Raw genomic sequence first — 19023 nt, 5'->3', positions numbered from 1 at the left:
TCAGTCTGTCAGGCTGCTGTTAACAGGGCAGCACAGACTGGGGGGATTGTAAACAACAGAAACTTCTGCCTCACAGTCCTGAGGCTGGACATCCAAGATCGGAGCGCCAGCATGGCCAGGGCACGGCACGGTCGGGGTGCCACGTCCTGGTGAGAGCCCTGGTGTGGGTGGCACACGGCCAGCTCCTCCTTGGGTCTGCCCATGGCCGAGGGCAGAGAGGAAGCAGGTTCTCTTGGGACTTTTATAGGGCGCTCATCCCTTTCAGGAAGCCCCATCCTCATGGCCTGTCAAGCTCCCAAGTGCCCCGCTTCCTGACACGGTCACCTGGGAGGCAGGCTTTTAACGTGGGAATTTTGAGGGGACCCGGACCTTCAGTCCACGAGTCCCGTTCTCTTGGCGTCACTGATTGATCAGCTTCCCATCAGCCCATAAGGCCTCCCCCGTCAGACACCAGAGGGGCTGTGTGTGCAGGTGGGCTTCTGGCATCCCTGCTGCTGCAGCGCCGCTGCTCGTCCCGGCCCGTTGTCTCAGTTGCTACAGCTTCATGTGAAGCCTGGATATCAGGGGGCTGCCGCCTCTGCCCCCTTGGGGTTCTCCAAGCTTGTTGTTGATATTTGTGGTATCTCACATGTCCATAGCAATTTTAAGGGGCAATTTGTCCAATCTCTCTCTCTCTCTCTCACACACACACACACACACACACACACACAGAGCCCCAAACAAAAACCAAATCCGTCTGTGGTTTCATTTGAAAGCATATGGAAAGTTTCGATTCGCTGAGGTGAAAATAAACATTTTCAAGATATTGAGATTTCTTTTTCTTTGTTTATTTAGGTTTTCTATAATTTTGGGGGAAAGTTTTAACATTTTCCTTCATAGACGTTCTAGTCACCCTTTGTGACATTTTATACTTTTGTTTGTCTTTTAAATGGCACCTGAAACGTGGGTTTTTCACTCCGTCTCCAGCGTGTACCAGCAGGGTTGGTTCCAAGTGGCTTGGGTGAACTTTCCCTCTAAGTAAAACGGTTTGTTTGTGGATCCTCCTGATTTCTGGGTAGATAAGCAGATAGGCTGCAAATAATGACCACTGGTTGGTTTATTCTTTTCCAGCCCATGGTTTTCCGCCGTTATTCCTTTTTCCTGCCTTATCACTCTGGCAAGAACCTCTGCTGCGGTGTTCAATAAAAGTGGCGAGAGCACATGCATCCGAACTTGTTCCTGAATTTGAAGGAAAAGTTCCTAAGACGTCACCTTAAGAGTGATGTGTGGTTTTATAAATAGGGGTTTAGTAGATACCCTGCTGTGAGTGTAAAGAAGTTTTCTTTTATTCTCACATTGCCAAAAGTTTTGCCATAAATGGGTTTTGAAAATTACTGACTGCTTCTTCAGTATCCGTGGAGGACCTCCTCTGGCCTTTTTTTCCTTCAGTCTGATGCGTGATGAGTTGCATTAATAAATGCCCTAATGTTAATGTTATCTTACCATACTGGTATTCCTGCAATAAGCCTACGACATTATCTATTTAATTTTCTGCTGGACTTTCTCACGAATTTTTGGATTTGGTATCCATGCTCATTAGTGAAGTAGGTCTGTCATCTTTATTTCTCACATTTTCTTTGTCTAATTTGATGCCAAGTTTATATGAGCCTCGACGAATGAGTTGGGGATATAATCTCTCTCCCTCTCATTTTCCTGTTCTCTTAAATTGTTTGTATAAGATGGGAAATATTTGCTTTTTTGAATATATATGGTAGAACTCACTTTTAAAAAGTGTCTGAGACTTCTGCTTTTTTGGTGGGTAGATTCTTAAACTATTGAATCAGTTTCTTTACTGGTTGTAGAAAAGTTCAAGTTCATTCTGACAATGTTTTCTCCTGGTTATAGGTCCTCTTTTCCTGCTTCTTGTCATATATAGCAACTTTGTAAAATTGAATTCTAGACACTTCTCCATTGTGGAGTATCTGAATTATGCTTTCTTCCTATAAAGAATGTTGGGCTTTGTTTTCACAGGCAGTTACATTTCGTGAGGACTTCTGTGATACTAGAAGACCTGATTTTAAGCTTTTCTAGAGTTACTCTGGGGTAGCTGTCACTCTAGGAATGGTTAAGCCCATACTAAAATATGCTTTCTGTGGTCTCTACTGAATGCCTGGGGGTCTGCGGTGGAGGAATCGAGAGCACTGGCTGGTGGGAGCATAGAGGCCTTCTGACTTTGTGTGGGCTTTGGGAATTATTCAGTCTTCTTTGCCTGCACTACACAGGCAAGGACTAGCAGTCTCCAGACTCAAGGGTACCCCTTTGCAGATTTCTGGTGCTCTATTCCTTTCCTTTCCAGGACTTTGACCCACAAATTCTAGCTGCTTCAATCTACCCAAACTCTGATTGTCATCTCCTCAAAGTTGCTGAGCAGTCTGGGTCTCACCTCCCAAGCCTGAGGTCCGTGAAAGACTCCAGGCAGATGTGGAGTGGTTGTTGGGCTTACTGCCTGTGGTTTCCTTCTCGCAGTGCCTTTGGCACTGTGTCTGAGAAGAGTTATTTTCATATATTTTGTCCAGTTTGCTAGTTGTTGCTTACAGTGGGCGGTTACGTACGGTCCTTGCAGCTCCTTCATGGCTGGAGGTGGAAGTGCTACAAATTTTCCTAGTAGTCTTTTCATGATCATTTACTACTAAGTTTATTTATAACGCTATAGTGATTTTTTCTTTTGTGTGTTATTTAGAAGTTTTTAAAAACTTGTCTAGACAGGGGTTTTTAATGATCTTTTATTGCTTTTTAATTTAACTGTGTTCAAATTCTGTGATCCATTGGATCCAGAGTCTTTGAATTTTTTCAGGAACTCCTTTATGGCCTACTACGTGGTAAAATCTTCTGAATAGTCCCTGTGTATTAGAAAAGAATGTGCTTCTCTAATTTTTGAGGCCAAGAGAGCACACGTTCATCAGTTCGTGATTATGATGTTGTTTGAATCCTCTACGTCCTTCTGTCGGCTTGATCTGTCAGTTGGTGAGCAATGAGTCAAAACTCCTGCCATAATAAATGTAATAAATGATTCCATACTGAATGACTCTTAACCTTGGTTTTATGTTTTCATTGTTTTGTCTTTCTGGGGCCATTCTGGGTAATTTTTTCTGACGTGTTTTCCAGTTCATTAATTCTCTGTTCAGCTCTATTTAATTTGTTGATGAACGCGACTGCTAAGTTTTAAAATTTATAGGGTTGCCTTTTTCTTTCTAAAAGCTCTGCATAGTTCCCCCCCCACCATTTTACTGCATTATTTCCTCTTCCTGATTATTTCTGTAAACATTTTAAGTGCACTTATTTTATAATCTATCTGACAATTGCAACATCTGGGGTCCTTGAGGATCTAATTCTGGTTTTCTTTTCTTTTCCTTTTTTCCCCCCAAGTCTTGCTCATGGTGAATTTCGTCTGGCATTGGGTACCATTTTACTGTGAGCTTCCATATGACTGACCTCCACCTATGGGAATACTGGGGACCCAAGGGGAGGAAGCTATTCCCAAGGAGGATTTGTATCTGCTTTGGTCAGGCACTTTGGGTACAAACACCTGAGCTAATTTCTCAAACTTGGGCTTCATTGATCATGCAGGTATTATGAATTTGAGACCCAAAGCTGCATGAGGACAGGTCTGTGGCCTCAACTTCTCAGAAACATTGGCTTTTTCATCATATAGAGCTGAGAGTCATTCAGACTAATTCCCAGGTCCCTTTTATAGCAGATGGCTTTTCCCCTGCCTTCCCCTTTATAGGATCCAATTTTTTGTGATATCTGGTTCTAGTCCCAACTGCATGTGTTTGAGGCCATGCCTCCCATCCTCCACTCAGCAGGTGAAACCCAATGCTCTGCAAATGCCTGCGGCTGCCTCCTCGGTTGGCGGTTGGCCTGTGGGACGGCTTCCCATTTTAACTTCAGCCCCTCCTTCCTCTTTTATCCCTTCTCAGTGTTCTCTTTTATTCTGATACTTGTTATTTCTCCCAGGTTTCTGGGTGATTTCGAATGGGGGGGTATCGTGACCGTCAGAGTGCTGGAAATGGAGTCTCACTTACCCTTTTCCCCATCAGTTGAGAGCCGTTCATTCTAAGGAGCAAACTCAGTTTTGGCTTCACGCACATCAACACTTGTCTGCAAAAGTGAGCTAGCTTTCTCTCTCCCTCCCTCTTTTCCTGAACCTTCTGGTAATGATTATTTTTTAAATCAGTCATTTTAGGTTAAATATGAGCATCATTTCGAAGAGTCAAATACATCTACAAGACTCATGTAGAAGCTCGGCAGGTTTGCCCTCCATCCCCAGCCTCAACCTCCTTCACTCCCTTCCCTGTTTTGTTGTTGCCGTTGCTAGGTGGCTCTATATTGCTAAATAATGCGCTTATTCTCCTCATTTTTGGCCTGCCTTAGGAGTCACATAAATAGAATGACATCGAATTTAGTGTTTAGCTCATCGTTTCTAATTTATCTTCTCTCCCTCCTGAAATGCCACTGAAATAACAGCAGAGGTAAACTAAAGAAAGACCTAGGAGGTCCTTTCGTGGCCCGGGGGTAATAAACCTGACTAGTATCCATGAGGATGTGGGTTCAATCTGTGGCCTTGCTCAGTGGGTTAAGGATCTGGCGTTGCCGTGGGCTGCGGTGTAGGTCGCAGACGCGGCTCGGATCTTGCGTCACTGTGGCTGTGGCATAGGCTGGTGGCTGCAGCTCTGATTCCACTCCTTGCCTGGGAACCTCCATATGCCGCAGGTGCAGCCCTAAAAAGACATGAAAAGAAGGAAGGGAGGAAGGAGGGAAGGAGGAAGAGAGGGAGAGAGAAATCCTTCTCTGAGGATTAAACAAAAACAACAACAGAAGAGAAGGCACAGCACCCACATTTTGGGAAGTAAAAAGCAGAAGCCGTGTGGTAACTGACAGCGGATTTAGGACAGCTGAATGCAAGGGGGGACATTGGGGAGCAGCCCGTGGGTGTCCTCATGAGGCTCAGGAACTGGGCCCCCAGAATCCTGGGCAGAGGTCCTGAGTCTGCTGGAGAAGCAGTCGGATTCTAAAGGGTTCTCCCCACCAGCTCCTTCCCCCTCCGTTCTTTTTAACCCCTCTCCCTCCTTGATCTCATCCGTTTCCGTGACCTAGAGAGTCAGTGTTCACAAGCCGAGGTTCACTTTCCCTGCCCTGACTCTCCCCAGATGCCCACACGCAGCCACGGCCACCGCGCCTCCTCCCCCACCCCTCCCCCTCCCTCCTCCCCTCCCCTCCCCCTCCCTCCTCCCCTCCCCTCCCCCTCCCTCCTCCCCTCCCCTCCCCATCCCCCTCCCTCCCCTCCCCCTCCCCCCTCCCCTCCCCCTCCCCTCCCCCCTGCCAACGCTGGGGGTTGGGGGTGAAGCGGTGACAGCCCTGCTCAGACAGAAACTCCGCTGCTGGCTCACATCTGCTGGGTCCTCGAAAGGCAAATGTTCAAGTCCCGAAGGTCTGGCCTGCAAGCCCAGAGCTCCCTGGGGGCCGCTGGGGTATGCATTGACCTGGGGATGCTGGGAAGGACTCCCCACCTCGACCCCCGGGTTTAAAGCTTTCCATTTCTTTGTGAGTCCTGCTGGGACTGCGTTCCACAGCTTCGATGTGTTGTATCCTTGCTGTTCAATGCAAAATATTTTCTAATGTCCAATGAGGTTTTCTTTCCTTTGACCTCTGGATTGTTTAGAATCGTCTTGCTTTATGTCCAAACAATGGGGGGCCTCCATAGGTTTTTCGATTGTTGGTTTGGTATTGATATAGAGCTTAATTCTACTATGATCAGAGAACATATGCCCTATGATTTTTTAAAAAATTATAGTTGGGGAGTTGCCTTGTGGCTCAGGAGAGTGGGGTTCTGGTGTTGTCATCACCCCTGTGGCTCTGGTTACTGCTGTGGCGCAGGTTTGATCCCTGGCCTGGGAACTTCTGCGTGCTGCAAGTGGGACGACAAAAAGTATGGTTGATTTACGATGTTGTGCCAGTTTCTGCTGTAGAGCAAAGTGATTCACGTATACATGCATGTGCATTCTTTTTAGATAATCTTCTCCTCGTGGTCTGTCCCGGGGACTGGATGCAGCTCCCTGTGCCATGCAGCAGGGCCTTGTTCTCCATTCCAAATGTAATGTGATTGCAGTTTGTTCGAGCTTGCTGTATAACCACCGTATAGCTAATTTTAGTAAATGTTCTGTGCGCATTTTAAAAGAATGTGCGTGGTAGACAGAATAAGTAAACCCCCAATTTTTATCCTTTTATTTTCAGCCTCTGTCTTTATTTAAAGATGTATTTTATCAGCAGACGAGACGTTAAAACCTGTTCTGACATTGGGATATTTCGTCCATGCTGATTGACTTGGGCTTTTATCTATGGTCTTAAATCTTCATTTTTCCATTTGATTTCCTACTTCTTGTTCTGGTTTTCTTCCTTTATTGCCTTCTATTGGATTCATAGAAATATATATATTTTTTCTATTTTCCTGGCTCTTAACCTGTTAGCTCTACATTCTTTTTCTACCATGTTAATGATTGGCCTAGCAAGTGAAACATGTATGCTTGGCAGTCCAATTAAATGGTTCCTTTTCCACTTAGGTGGCGACGTTGAAAGCTTGGCGCTTTATCCTCTGACTTCCATCACTTCTGCTGAGAAGTCAAGTGTCAATCTTATCTTTGTTCCTTCAGGGGCTGTATGTCTCTTTTTTTTTTCTTGGCTGCTTTTAAGATTTTTCCGTGCATCTTTGGCGCTCAGAAGTCTTATCATGCTGTGCCTTGTGTAGTTTTCTCTGAGTTTTCCTGCTTTGCGTTTGCAGAGCTTCTTGAATCCGGATGGATATGCAGCCGCAGTTCTAGACAATTAACAGCCACTGTCTTTTAAAGCATCGCTTCCTCTATTCCATTTCTTCTTTTAGACTCCGGGTTCACGCAGGTCACGCCATTCACTGACTGCCATATCTTCCTGACTCCGTTTTTATGTTTTCTAGTCTTCGTTTTCCCGGTGCTTTGACTTCGCGGTGACCTGTTCTCCAGGTTGGGAGCGCTGTCTGCAGCGGCCTCTAACCTCTGGAGCTCAATTGCAGTTATTGTGTCTTCTGCTCTAGAATTTCCATTGATTGCTTTTTACAGATTCAAATCCTTGTGCAAAAGTTTCCGTGTTTTTCATCCTTTTCCCTTAGTTTGACCACACATCATGGTTGTTTTAAAGTCCCTGTTTGGTGCCTCCCAGATCTGGCTCATGCATGGGCGCCTTCCTCCCTGTCTCCCTTCCTTCCTGCTTTGTGGGTTCCTTGACCCTTCTCTGCCCACTTGAGTCCTCTAGTCCAGTCTCCTCGCCTGCCTCGCGCCTCTCGAGCTCATCTCAGACGTTGCCTCCGAAAGCGCCGTGGAGGCTTCAGAAGGCTCCTGTGTCTCCCGCAGGCAGGTGGAGCGGCAGCATCTCCGGTTCAGTCGGAGGCAGGACTGAGCCTGCGCAGGGCGGCACGTGGGCTGCGCCGCATCCCGCCTGTGGTCCTGCCTCTGGGTTCTGTGCTTTCAGGGCTTTCAAAGCAGAGGCTGGGTGGCGGCTGAAGCCCCCCTCCCTGTGGCCCCGGACTCTGACCTCGGTCTCCTTGGTACCTGAGACCGTGGACCATGTCTCTTCGATTTCCAGAGGCGTCTGCTTGAGTTTTAAGCTTCCGGCTCTCACGCGCCCCGAGCTTGGTACATGGCTTAAGGGGAGAACGGCCGCCTGTTCAGCGTGGCGCTCCGCTTCTTTCTCCTCGGATCTTGGCCTCCCAGCGTGTTTCTTTTGACCAAAGGCCCTGCAGGGTCTCCGTCCCTCAGCAACGGCTCTCTGCCTGGGGAGCCTGCAGACTCCGGCCTTGTGCCCGTGAGCGGGATGCGGGCGCTCAGGGAGGATTTGGAAATTGTGTCCGGCTCCTCTCGTTGTGCACAATGGGAGGAGCGACACTGCCCGCAGCCCTTCTGCCGCCCGGACGCATGGCTCCTCCTGTGCGTCATGCTCGGTGTCCATGCACAGCCACCCACCAGAGCCGCGAGCAGAGCCTCCTGTGCGTAACGTCCTAGCTCTGGTGTTTGACGTGGGCGAGCCAAGGGTGCCAACGCCAGTCTTACCCGAAGCCTGAAAGGCTGCTTTATCGTGTGCACTCTGTGCACGCGTCCGTCTGGGGCCGTGCTCCGCTTCCACGCATCTCCCTCTTCTGTGTCATGACTAGACTTGGGAGGCTGTCGTAGCTCCACAGTAAGTGTGAGGTACTGGTCAGAGATGCCTCTTTATTCCTATTTTTCAAAACTCTCTTCCAAACACGTGCCAAATTCCACGGAAAATCCCGTTGGAATATTTTGCTCATTGGGATTGCAACTAATTCAGTAATTAATGTAGCTAATGTAGGGAGAACCGAAAAATTTGCCATAGCAAATCGGTCGTTTTCCATGAATAGTTTCTTCATCTCTAATTATTGCCATTTCAGTACTTGGGGTCACGTATTCACAGGGCATGGCCTTTATTTTCAAGGCTTAAGCTGTGTTGCCCTAGGCTTGCCGGGGATTTCTTTCGAATCTGCATTCATACCAGGAATTCATGACCCTGCTCTGACTCCTCCCACTCCAGCTAGAATGTCCTAAGATTTTCTCAGTTTCGAAAGCGCACAGACTTTCCAGAGAGCCGTGCCCCCCGGTCCACCCAGACGCTCGCTCACGGGTGTCGGAAGGTGAAACGGTGTTGCAGGGTGCACGTGTGGCCGTGCGCGGCTGTGGGGTGCCACTGGGTGTGACTGGGTGTGACTCCAGCCCCCGAATTCTGCTCCCCACCCGCCCGGGCTTTCACCCACATCCTCAGCTTGCTGGCCCTGGTCTGGCACTCCCTCTCTCCCTGTGGCCTCTGGAAGAGCTGCTGCCTGGGGGACAGCCCAGTTCCACGGCCAGCCTGTCCTGGGAGCTGGCTCTGGGCAGAGCCTGGGACTTCACAGCGCCCATGCCAGCCCAAGCCGTGCCCTCCCCGTGTGGAGAGAGGGCCCCAGGGTGCTCTGCCGGCCCCTCCTGCTCTTGCTCCTGAGGTCAGCGCCTAGAGGTCCCTGTCCTGTCCTAAAGGGGTCTCTTGGCCGGATTCTTCTGAGGGAAGACGTTATGGGTGAAGACGCCGTTTACAGAAGAGGAGGCGTCATGGAACCTTAGCGTGGGAGGGTCTCAAAGAGACCTCCCCAGCCTCCATTCTACTTGGATGCCTCTGGTGACAGGGGGCTCACCACTTAGTGGCCATCTGAGTTCATTTTAGGCAGCCGTAGGTGGAAGCCCCAAGTTCCTGGCTGAACTCTGCCTGTTGGGGCTTCTGGCTGTCCCTGTGCCCAGCAGCTCTCTGCCCTGAGCTTGTCCCTCTCTCTGTCCCCAGCCCCGCCCCCCCGGTCCTGGCTCCCCTTTGCTGAGGGAGGCAGCATCACAGTCTTCGGGGTGTTCACAGCTTTCCCACGTCCTGTGACCAGGCTACTGCCCACAGGGACGCTTAGGCCTTCTGAGCCCCCGCCTGGGAGCCGGGGTTGGTACAGCACCATGCTCCCCCCAGCTTCCCTGGACCTCCCTCCCTCCCTCCCCCCGCGTTGGAGGGAGCACCCTGTCCTCACTGCACCCTGTCCTCACTGGAATCCAAGGTGCGTCTGGAGCCGGGCAAGGTGGGGGTAGGTGTCCTGCGCTCCAGGTCGTGCCCCGAGGGGGGAAGAGGCACCTGCCCACCTTGTCTGCCCTCCGCACCGGCTCCCTCTCCTGGGAGGTCCCGCCTGGAGCTTCCCCAGCTGCTCCGTGCAGCCCCCTCCAGCCTGCGGGCTTCCAGCCCAGCGGGACAGCTTCTGGAACCGGCACCAACCTGCCGGGGGCCCACGTCCTCGGGGAGCTGCCTCCTCGGCGGAAGTGTGACCTTCGAGTGGACACGGCGTGGGCTCCTGCCCTCCTGCCCCGGGCTCAGCGTCCCCACCGGTCCCCTGAGCTGAGCGTGCGGGGCTCCGGCAGCAGTTTCCCTCCTGGTTTCCCCTCTTTCACTCGTTCCCAAACTTTGGCCAAAGTAACTCGTGGAATCAAAGTCCGTCAGGGCGAGGAGGCTCCTGGTGAGAAGCGGCCCCACTCGCCTCCCCCGCCAACACCCGCCCCAAATCGCTGTTTCGGTTTCATCTGATCGATCGGACCGCTTTTCCGCAGCATCTCGTGGCCAGCGTCCACGCCGCAGACCTCTTCTCCTCCGCGTCTGCCCGCCCGTCTCCCCTGTGCTGGTTCGTGTTTTGTGTCCACACCAGCAGGACGGGGACACGTCCCTTCCCGCTGCCCCCAGGAGGGCACTCAGCTTGTGCTGTCTCCCTGCAGAACCGTCTCGCACGAGTGAGAGGTAACCGGTGCTTGGGCTCCGCACCCACCTCTCATCAAACCCTCTGCCCGGCGCGTCTCGGCTGGTGGGACGCCTCTGCCTGGCAGCCCCGTCTTCCCTCCAGGTGTGGTGGGTCCCCTCCACTGCCCTCCCACCCGGACGCCCCTCGAGGCCGCACGGGGGCCTCTGGCTGGGACCCCAGCCTTCCTCTCCCACTGCCCATTTACCCCTCTCCTGCTGGAGCGCAGACCCCGGCGTGTTCCTGGATGCCCCCCTCGCCGCTGCCAGGCGGGTATAGTTTGGCCGAGCCGAGGAGCCCAGGCGGAAAGTGCTGTCCACGCGGTGCTGCTGCGATTCTTCATCCTTCGTGGTCTGCCCTGCGCTTGGGAATCTTCTTTAACCCCGAGGTCCTGAAATTTCACAATTTACTGCAGGGTGTGACTTTATAGCTTTTTATAAACCCTTTGAGGAGTTCCTGTCGTGGCGCAGTGGTTAACAAATCCGACTAGGAACCATGAGGTTGCGGGTTCGGTCCCTGCCCTTGCTCAGTGGGTTAAGGATCCGATGTTGCCGTGAGCTGTGGTGTAGGTTGCAGGTGCGGCTGGGATCCTGTGTTGCTGTAGCTGTGGTATAGGCTGGCGGCTACAGCTCTGATTAGACTCCTAGCCTGGGAACCTCCATATGCCGTGGGAAGTGGCCCAAGAAATGGCAAAAATACAAAAACAAACAAACAAACAAATAAATAAAATAAGCTCTTTGAATTTGGTGGCTGGCAGTTCTGGGAAGTTTTCTTAAATTATTTCTTACCTTTTTCTTTTCATGGATCCTCAAATTTTATTTCTCTCCCCACACAGAAAATTGCTTAATTGTATTTCCGATCTTTTATTTACTTTTGAAGGTTCTGTTTTCACAGAACCTTAATCTCTAAGAACTCTCTCTTATTCACTGAGTGGTCCTTTTACAAATAGCATCCTTCTCTGGCTCATGGGAGCAAGCGAATAACTTTTCTTTCTAGGGAATTAATGACAAAGCATTGAATTTTGTCCTTCTCTTGCTGCGTTGTCTCTCTTGTATTCTTTTTCTCTTTGCTCTAGTCTTTGAGTTCCTTGCTAGAGGGTGTGGTCCTGCCGGTTTCGCAGCTGAGAACCCCTCCTCTCCCCTGACAGCCTGTATGCTAGGGGCCCGGCAGCAGCAGGAAGAGGCTGGTGGGGTCCCACTGCCAGGCGTCTTTTCAAAGGCGCTGGACGCCCGCCCTCAGCTGGTCTGGGGACCCCTGGGCTGGACAGAGCCTCATGCTCCGGGAGGGCAGCCCGGGTGGGGGACGGGGAGGTCCTGGAGGTTCACAGGCTGGGGATGGGGGCCTGGGGGGGGTTCGTCATTAGTCCGCCGGGGCTGCCCTAACCAAGTACCCCAGACTGAGGGCCGAGATGGCAGAAGTGTATTGTGTGACAGCCGGGAGGCTGGACCTCTAGGTCACGGTGGCATCTGCTGCTTCCTTCCGAGGCTGGGAGGGAGAGCCCACCGCCTGCCTGTCTCCTGACGGTCCTTGGCGGGCGGGGAGACCCGCCACCCAGACCTCTTTGTCTTCACGAGGTGCCTTCTCCGTATCCGTCTCCTTTCTCTAAGGACGCCGGTCACAGCGGGCAGGGCTCACGCGACTCGGCATGACCTTGTCCTAAGCGGCTGCGTCTGCCAGGTCCCTGGCTCCTGGAGGTTGGGGTCCAGTGTGTGAATTTTCAGGGACACAGTTGACCTGGTAACAGGCTCTGGCGCGCCTCTGCTGACCTTCCGCAAACCCCTGTCTTCGGTCCCACCCCGTTTCCTGCCCTCAGGGGCACCCGGGGTCTTTCTGGGTCCCAGGGTGCGAGTTGGCTGGTCCTTGTGAGGCTCCAGCTTTCCCAGGTTCCGCTCACCCCCAAATCGTGCCTTTTCTCGGCTGCCTCTGCCTCCTGTACGGATGGGAGTTTGCAGCAGGCGTCACCGAGGGCGTTGGAGGGAGGGGTTCCGTTGCCAACCGAATACCTCTCCTGCCTTTTGGGGCGTTGTTTCTCATTCACGTCTCCCTTTCCCCAAGGTGTCTCCCGTGCTCGCCGGGGCTCCCGCTGCTGCTCGGAGTGACCCCCCACGGCCGCAGAGATGGCCGGGGCCTCGGTGAAGGTGGCGGTGCGTGTCCGCCCCTTCAACTCCCGGGAGATGAGCCGAGACTCCAAGTGCATCATCCAGATGTCCGGAAGCACCACCAGTGAGTACGGGACAGGCTCGCCGATGCTGCCGGCCCCTCGGGGCCACGGGCCCTGGGCCTCGAGGCCAGAGGCAGCGGCCCGCCTGGCCCCGGCTCCCTCCTCGTCCACACCCTGTGTTGGTTCTTCGGGACTACAGGGCAAGGGACCACAAACGGGTGGCTTAAAACAGCAGAAATGTATTGTCTCACAGCTGTGGAGACCAGAGCTCAAAATCGAGGTGTGGGCAGGGCCTCAGTCCCCTGCGGCTCTGGAGTGGTGGTGGCTTCCGGTGGTGGCTGCCACGTGGGCCTGTGGCTGTGTCACCCCAGCCCCTGGTCTGTGTGTTCGTATCTTTGTGTGGCCTTGTGGGAACACCTGCCGCTGGATCTAAGAGCAGCCCTTGTCCAGTATGACCTCGTGTCAACCATGAATTACAGCCTCTAAGACTGTTTCCAATGAGGTCGTGTTCTGAGCCGCAGGGGGACACGGATTTGGGGTGAACTTTTCAACCCAGGACGTAGGGCTCCTGGTTTCTTGTCTTGTTTCAGCGGCCCTTGGTTTAGAAGCCTTTTCTCCTGTTCGTTCTTTTGTTGCCAGTCTGAAGTCATCTCACACTTTTCTGAGAAGTAGGTCTGGGGTCAGCAGGCCAGACAGGGGGTAGTGAGAGTGAGAATGGCAATTTCGAGAAGGTCAGAAAGACCTTCAGCTGTGGCCCTCAGGACCCAGCTGTCAGGGGCAGGGAGGACGCGGCCCCAGCCTCCCCCTGGCTCCTTCTGATGCCACAGACTTTGTGCTGGGCTGGGACAGGTTTACGGGATATGTTTGCCGAAGAGTGGACGGAGCCCAGCGGGCAGCTCAAGTTCTCAGCGGCGCCCAGATCGTCACTTAGGGCGTTGCCAGTGCCCGGGAGCCCCGGCCACCGTCTCTTACCCACAGAGGGAGCCGTGCTCCTTGATTCGAACCCTGTAGGTTAGCGGGCCTTTTTGCTTTGGGTCCCCTGGAAACTGAACCAGAGGTTGGGTTATCTCCCGGTCAAGAGGCCTCCCCAGAGCGTGGTGACGGGAGCAAGACTTCGCTGTCGCCGCTCCCACCTGTGCGGCTGGCGGGGCTCAGCTGGGAGAGCTGCACCGTCCCGGCGGCATAAGCTGTGCCGGGCGGTCCTGAGGCTGTGGCCCCTGCGCCCGGCAGCCCCACCCCTCCTGTTGTCTACCAGGCGGGGGGCTGCCCCGGGAGGTGGGGGTGCAGGGCTGATGGCCGCTGCCTCTGGAGGCCCGTCGGGGTGGGGATTTGGGCTTGGCTGGGACTGTTCCAGGGCGCCGTTAGGCTCTGTGGAGGGCGTCTCGCCTGAGGCTCTTACTAGAAGGTCTTGGAGCTCCGTGGCCCTTTATCCTGCATGAGCAGGTTGTGGGGTCCCGCTTGGAGCCTGGGCAGGTGGGGGACCGGTGCCCGGGCGCATCTGCTAGGTCCCTGGACGTGGACCCGGCGTGGATTCAGGGGTGGAGGGCACATCTGGGAAGGGCGCGGAAGCCGCAAAGGGGCCTTGGTGAGCGGGCAGCCACCACCGCCGCTGGGGACTCAGCCGGCTGGGACCCTCTGACATACAGGGTGCCCTCCCCAGGAAGCAGGGGCGGAGGCCTGTGCAGGGCCTCGCTTGCTTGCCCCTCCAGCTCGGCCCCCTCGAGGCTGAAGTGCTCAGGTGGCCCGACTCAGGCCTTAAGCTGGGCGGCCAGGGGCTGGGACCCCCCTGGTGGGAACAGTGATCTTAGGGCGGCAGGAAGCGTCCCCACCAGGAGTGACACGCGGGCGACCCAGGATATCAGGGAGGGCCGTGCGCTCTGGGCCAGGCCCTGGCAGTGCAGGCGCCGCTTCAGACGTGTCTGGGGCCTTGGCCTGAGGGGCTCACCGGCGGCCAAGCCCCATAGGGACCTGCAGAGTCAGCAGCAAGATCAAAGGATCCCAGGCAGACCCTGTGTCTCCCTGGAGCTTGGAGGCAGCCCAGGACAGGGAGGGGCCGGTGCCACGGGAGTGAACAGCTGGGGGCATGGTGGGCGACACTCGGGGGACCTCTGAGCCAGCCCTGGCCTGAGAGCCGGAGCGAGAGAGACAGACAGACAGAGAGACAGAGACAAGGAGAGAAACACAAAGAGAGACAGAGACGTGAGAGACAGATATAGAAGGACATAGAGACAGAGAGACAGAGACAGAGAGATGGAGACCAAGAGAGGCAGAGACAGACAGAGAGACAGACGCAGAGACAGAGAAACAAAGAGACAGACACAGAGACAGACACAGAAAAAGAGAGGCAGGAGTCCCCGTCGTGGCGCGGCAGAAACGAATCTGACTAGGAACCATGAGGTTGCGGGTTCAGTCCCTGGCCTTGCTCAGTGGGTTAAGGATCCCGCGTGGCTGTGAACTGTGGTGTGGGTTGCAGACTTGGCTCGGGTCTGATGTGGCTGTGGCTGTGGTGTAGGCCAGTGGCTACAGCTCCGATTAGACCTCTAGCCTGGGAACCTCCATATGCCGTGTGTGTGGCTCTAAAAAAGACAAAAGACAAAAAAAGAAAGAAAGAAAGAGAGAGGCAGAGGCAGCCATCAGCACAGGAGTGGGGTCAGAGGGCGGAATGGGCTTTATTCCTGGAGATCCTGGGGCGGGGGTGGCGGCGGTGAGGGGGATGAGGGGCCTAAAGAGCCGGGTCTGGACAGCAGCTGACGGCCGTTCTGTCGAGGCGGGAGCTGAGCTGGCCAGCGCCACCCACGGGGATGGTGACGCGCTCCTTGAGTCCCGAAACGAGGTGCACACCAGGAGACCCCGCTTCTCCGAATATGCCACCTGCATCCCCACCCTGACCCAGAAATGAGTCACTTTGATTCCTGAGTCTGTGGCCAGCCCCGCACGGCAGCATCCTCATCTGAAACACACCTGGCGCCTCTGGGAACCCTGCAGCCGAGCAGATTGTAAGATCGTAGGTACCTGCGCTCCGTCCCCGCAGCAGGGACCCCATGTGCAAAAAGGGCCACGTTCTGAGCTTCTGGGTGGATGTGAGTTTGGGGTTCACCCCAGGGCAGTGCCTGTGGAGGGAGGGACTCAGCCAAACCTCAGTGTTGACGTCTTCGGGGCCAGACCGCGAGGGCCCACGCCCAGCCTGGCCTTCCCACCTCCAGCCTCCCTCCTGGATCCCGGCAAGCCAGGCCCGGTGCGTGCCGTCAGGGGCTGGCGCACTGTTCCGGAAGGCTGCCAGGACCTTCCCGACCGTCCCCTCTGGCCACACAGACTCTGCTGGCGGCTCATTGCCGTCTTCCCCACAGAGGCCCTTGTCGACCAGCAACCCCTGTGCAGCCTCAAACCAGACTCATCAAAGTCGGCCCCATTTGCACATCAGGATTCTAGAATGTTCCAGTTTCTGAGTAGAGTGAGCCTGGGCATGGGGGAGCACAGAGAGGAGCTTGGGTGTGGCCAGGAGGCGGTCACGCTGCTTCTGTTCGAGGAATCGCTTAAGACAAGGCCTGCTCTCAAAGGAGGAGCCCTGGGGGCCGGTGGCCCTGGTCAGCAGCTTTGGCCAAGGGTGCCAGGGGCCTGCTGTCACTGGCTGGGCCCAGGTCGGCATGTCCTCGGCCCTCCCTGCCAGCACCGTCCAGAGACAGCTGGCAGGCCTGGAGCTGCCCCTGCCGGGGCCCACTTGTGAGAGTCGCAACAGACTCTCCACCTGCGGGGGTCATGTGGTCTCGTGTGCTGCCCCCAGCCCCTAGGGACAAGGACTGTGGGGTCGTGTCAGCACACGGGAGGAGAGGGTGGGGGTTTGTTCACACACAGTGTGGTGAACGCCACTGGGCTCCAGCCTGAACCAGGCTCCACTCCTGGCCCTGGGCCCGGTGAGGTCCCTGGGGGACCTTCCAGTGGGGACTCGGAGATGGAACTAGACGGGCCAGTGGCAAGAGCCACAGCGCACAGTGAAGCAGGCAGTGGTCAGTCCGGAGGCCTTGCTGCAGGCACGAGGGGCTTGCTGACCGAGTGAGGACTGGCAAGGGCCCCCTGGTGAGCGTCCCTGAAACCCCGACAACGCTGAGGTTCTGTCTCCTCCACTTGGCCTCAGTGCAGCTGCGTCCTGAGTCCTGCAGGTGTTGGGTGGTGGCCTGCTGTGAACCAGCCCCTGGCGCCCGCTCCCTCTCCACACACACACACGCACACACACACGCACGCATGCATGCACGCGCGCACGCACGCGTGCACGTCTCTGCAGATTTCCGTGGTGTAAATTCTCTCCCCACGGCCATGTTCAAGCTGCCGTGGGTTTTACAACAGACCCACGGAATTCCTCAGCGTTGAACCACGGGCTCCTGGAAGGAGCCAGCTGGGCACAAGGCCTGTGGGGCCTTCAGACTCCGAGAAAATGGTCTCCTTTGTTGGGCTCCGACTCTGCTGCTGCCGCCCCCTTCGAGCTGGCACCCTTACGGCTCTGCTTTGTCCCCTCTGTGCTTCTGCAGAGCTTGGGCAGCCCGCCTGCAGCAGGGGCAGGAGGCATGGAGCCACCCATTCAACGAGCCCAGGGTCCTCAAACCCACAGGAGGAAGAGCCCCGAGAGCTGCACAGGAAGCCCCCCCATCTCCTCAGTGCTGGGGGGTGCCCTGCAGCCCTGGCCCGGGCAGGTCGCCCTGGGGAGGGCTTGGTCCCTGGGGTGGGCCCTGGCGAGGGCCATCCCCTCTGGAGCTGAGAGCCCATCTGTAATGACGGAGATGCCACAGGACCCCCGGGGTCAGGACCAGGAACGAGGGTCCCCGCCACTCCACGGGACCCCCCTCAAGAGTAACAGCAGGTCCTGGGGCCAGGGCAGCTCTGCCCGGTGGTGCCCATGGTGGGCTCCCCTTTGGGCCCAGTCCCTGCTCACTGACCCTCGGGATCGGCATCCCTGCCCGCTCCGTGTTTTTTGAGCACACCTGTGTCTGGTCCCTGGGGGGGCTCCCACTCTGGGAGCTCAGGGTCCACGCAGCGTATCCAGCAAACTCCCAGCACAGGGACGCGGTCGGGGCAAGGTCAGCGCCTGGGCTGGGCTGGTGTTGCGGCCGACAGAGGGGAGCAAGTGGACGGGGCGGGTGCCTGGCCTGCCTGGGGCCCTGGCCCGCGGTGCAGGGAGGTGGGGAGACCCGGTGGACAGAGGGGGGCACCGTCAGAGGCTGGGCCCTGCGGCATGTGCTCAGGAGGTGCTGTGATTGGTGTTTCCATGGCGCCGGCATTATCTGCACTCAGGTTCCGGTGGCCGCGGCCCCAGGGCCTCGGATGTTGAAACCGGGGCAGCCAGGTCTCCTCTCAGCCTCGCTCCTGGAGGCAGCATGGACGTGACCCCCTCTGGGCTCCAAAGAAAGGGCTGTGATGGTCAGTCACCTGCCTCTCCTGCCAGCTTCTCAAGGGGGCCGGCTCATCCCCCAGAGGTCCCCACGCGGGGCCAGGGGCCCAGAGCTGGGTCAGCCCGGGGACCGGGCTTCTGCTGACAGCCGTGCTGTGAGTGGGCCCTTCGGCCAACGCAAGCAGCGAGGGTCTGCCCGCCAAGCCGCTGGGCCCGCGTGGCTGCAGGGTGGGGCGAGGCCCGGGGTGGGGGGGGTGGGTCTCGGCCTCTCAGGGCTCTGTGCGTGACAGCCCGGAGACTGAGTGGCGTGGACCACCGTTCTGGAGGCTGACGTCTCAGATTAGGGCGTCACAGGGCTGACCCCTTCTGAGCGCCCGTTCCCTGCCTCGCTGCAGCCTCGCATGGTTTCCTGGAAACGCGTGGCCTTCCTTGGCCCGTGGGCTCGCCATCCCAGCGTCTGCCTCTGTCTTCACACGGCCTCCTCCCTCCGTGTGTCTGTGTCCACTTCCCCCTTTTATAAGGAGGCGGGTCGCAGGGGGCTGGGGCCCCTTCCCACTCCAGGGACCTCATCCTTACCAGTTACAGCCGCAAGGACCGTTTCTAAATTAGGTCACAGTCTGATGTCCTGGGAGTCGGGACCCAACACGTGGATGTGGGGGTAGAACTCAGCCCGCAACACGGTGCCCCTCTGTTCCCTTGGCGAGGAGGACGGGTGGCCCCGACACCCACTGCGGGGGCAGGGGTGTGGTGCGCTGGAGGTTATGCTGAGCCCAGGGAAGCAGGCCCTCCGCCCACCGTGGACACGTGTTCCTCTCTACGTATGGGGGTGGGGGGCGTGAGGGATGCCCCCCTCAAATGGGATGATGTGTCGGGGAGCGGCATGGAACCCCCTCCCACGGGGACTGGCCCGGGTTCCTGGTGGACGTGAAAACCCAGGGAGGCGTCTGCCCCAGGTGGCCCCATGGGGGTGCTCGGGGTCTTCTATTAGCAAGGACACTGGGGGTTCAAACAGTGTCCGACAGGGCAGCCTGATAGCAGGGGCCACAGTCCCTTTGGGCTTGCCATGGAGGACCCGCTGCCTGCTGAGGGCCTGGGGCCTGGGAAACCCCGGGG

At 56.0% G+C, this 19023-nt stretch overlaps 1 protein-coding gene across 50 annotated transcripts in view; it reads left to right on the top strand.

Annotated features, from left to right (window-relative positions):
- The window catches only part of KIF1A (kinesin family member 1A), an 84344-nt gene that overhangs the window by 7509 nt on the left and 57812 nt on the right, over positions 1–19023 (top strand). For all 50 annotated transcript variants that reach the window (XR_014830313.1, XR_014830309.1, XR_014830303.1 and 47 more), the window contains exon 2: positions 12425–12592. Coding sequence is in view for 27 of the 50 variants with exons in the window: in XM_085000769.1 (XP_084856895.1) it covers positions 12487–12592 (106 nt within the window). In the remaining 23 variants the exon portion in view is untranslated. The remainder of the gene's footprint in view (positions 1–12424; positions 12593–19023) is intronic.

Source organism: Sus scrofa, chromosome 15 (genome assembly GCF_054392235.1).
Source record: "Sus scrofa isolate SSC_HxYL_T2T_F1_AM1 chromosome 15, Sscrofa_HxYL_maternal_Yorkshire_Landrace_v2.0, whole genome shotgun sequence".
Lineage (NCBI taxonomy): Eukaryota > Metazoa > Chordata > Mammalia > Artiodactyla > Suidae > Sus > Sus scrofa.
Note: the sequence above shows the minus strand (reverse complement) of the source record. Positions and strands in the feature narration are given on the sequence as shown.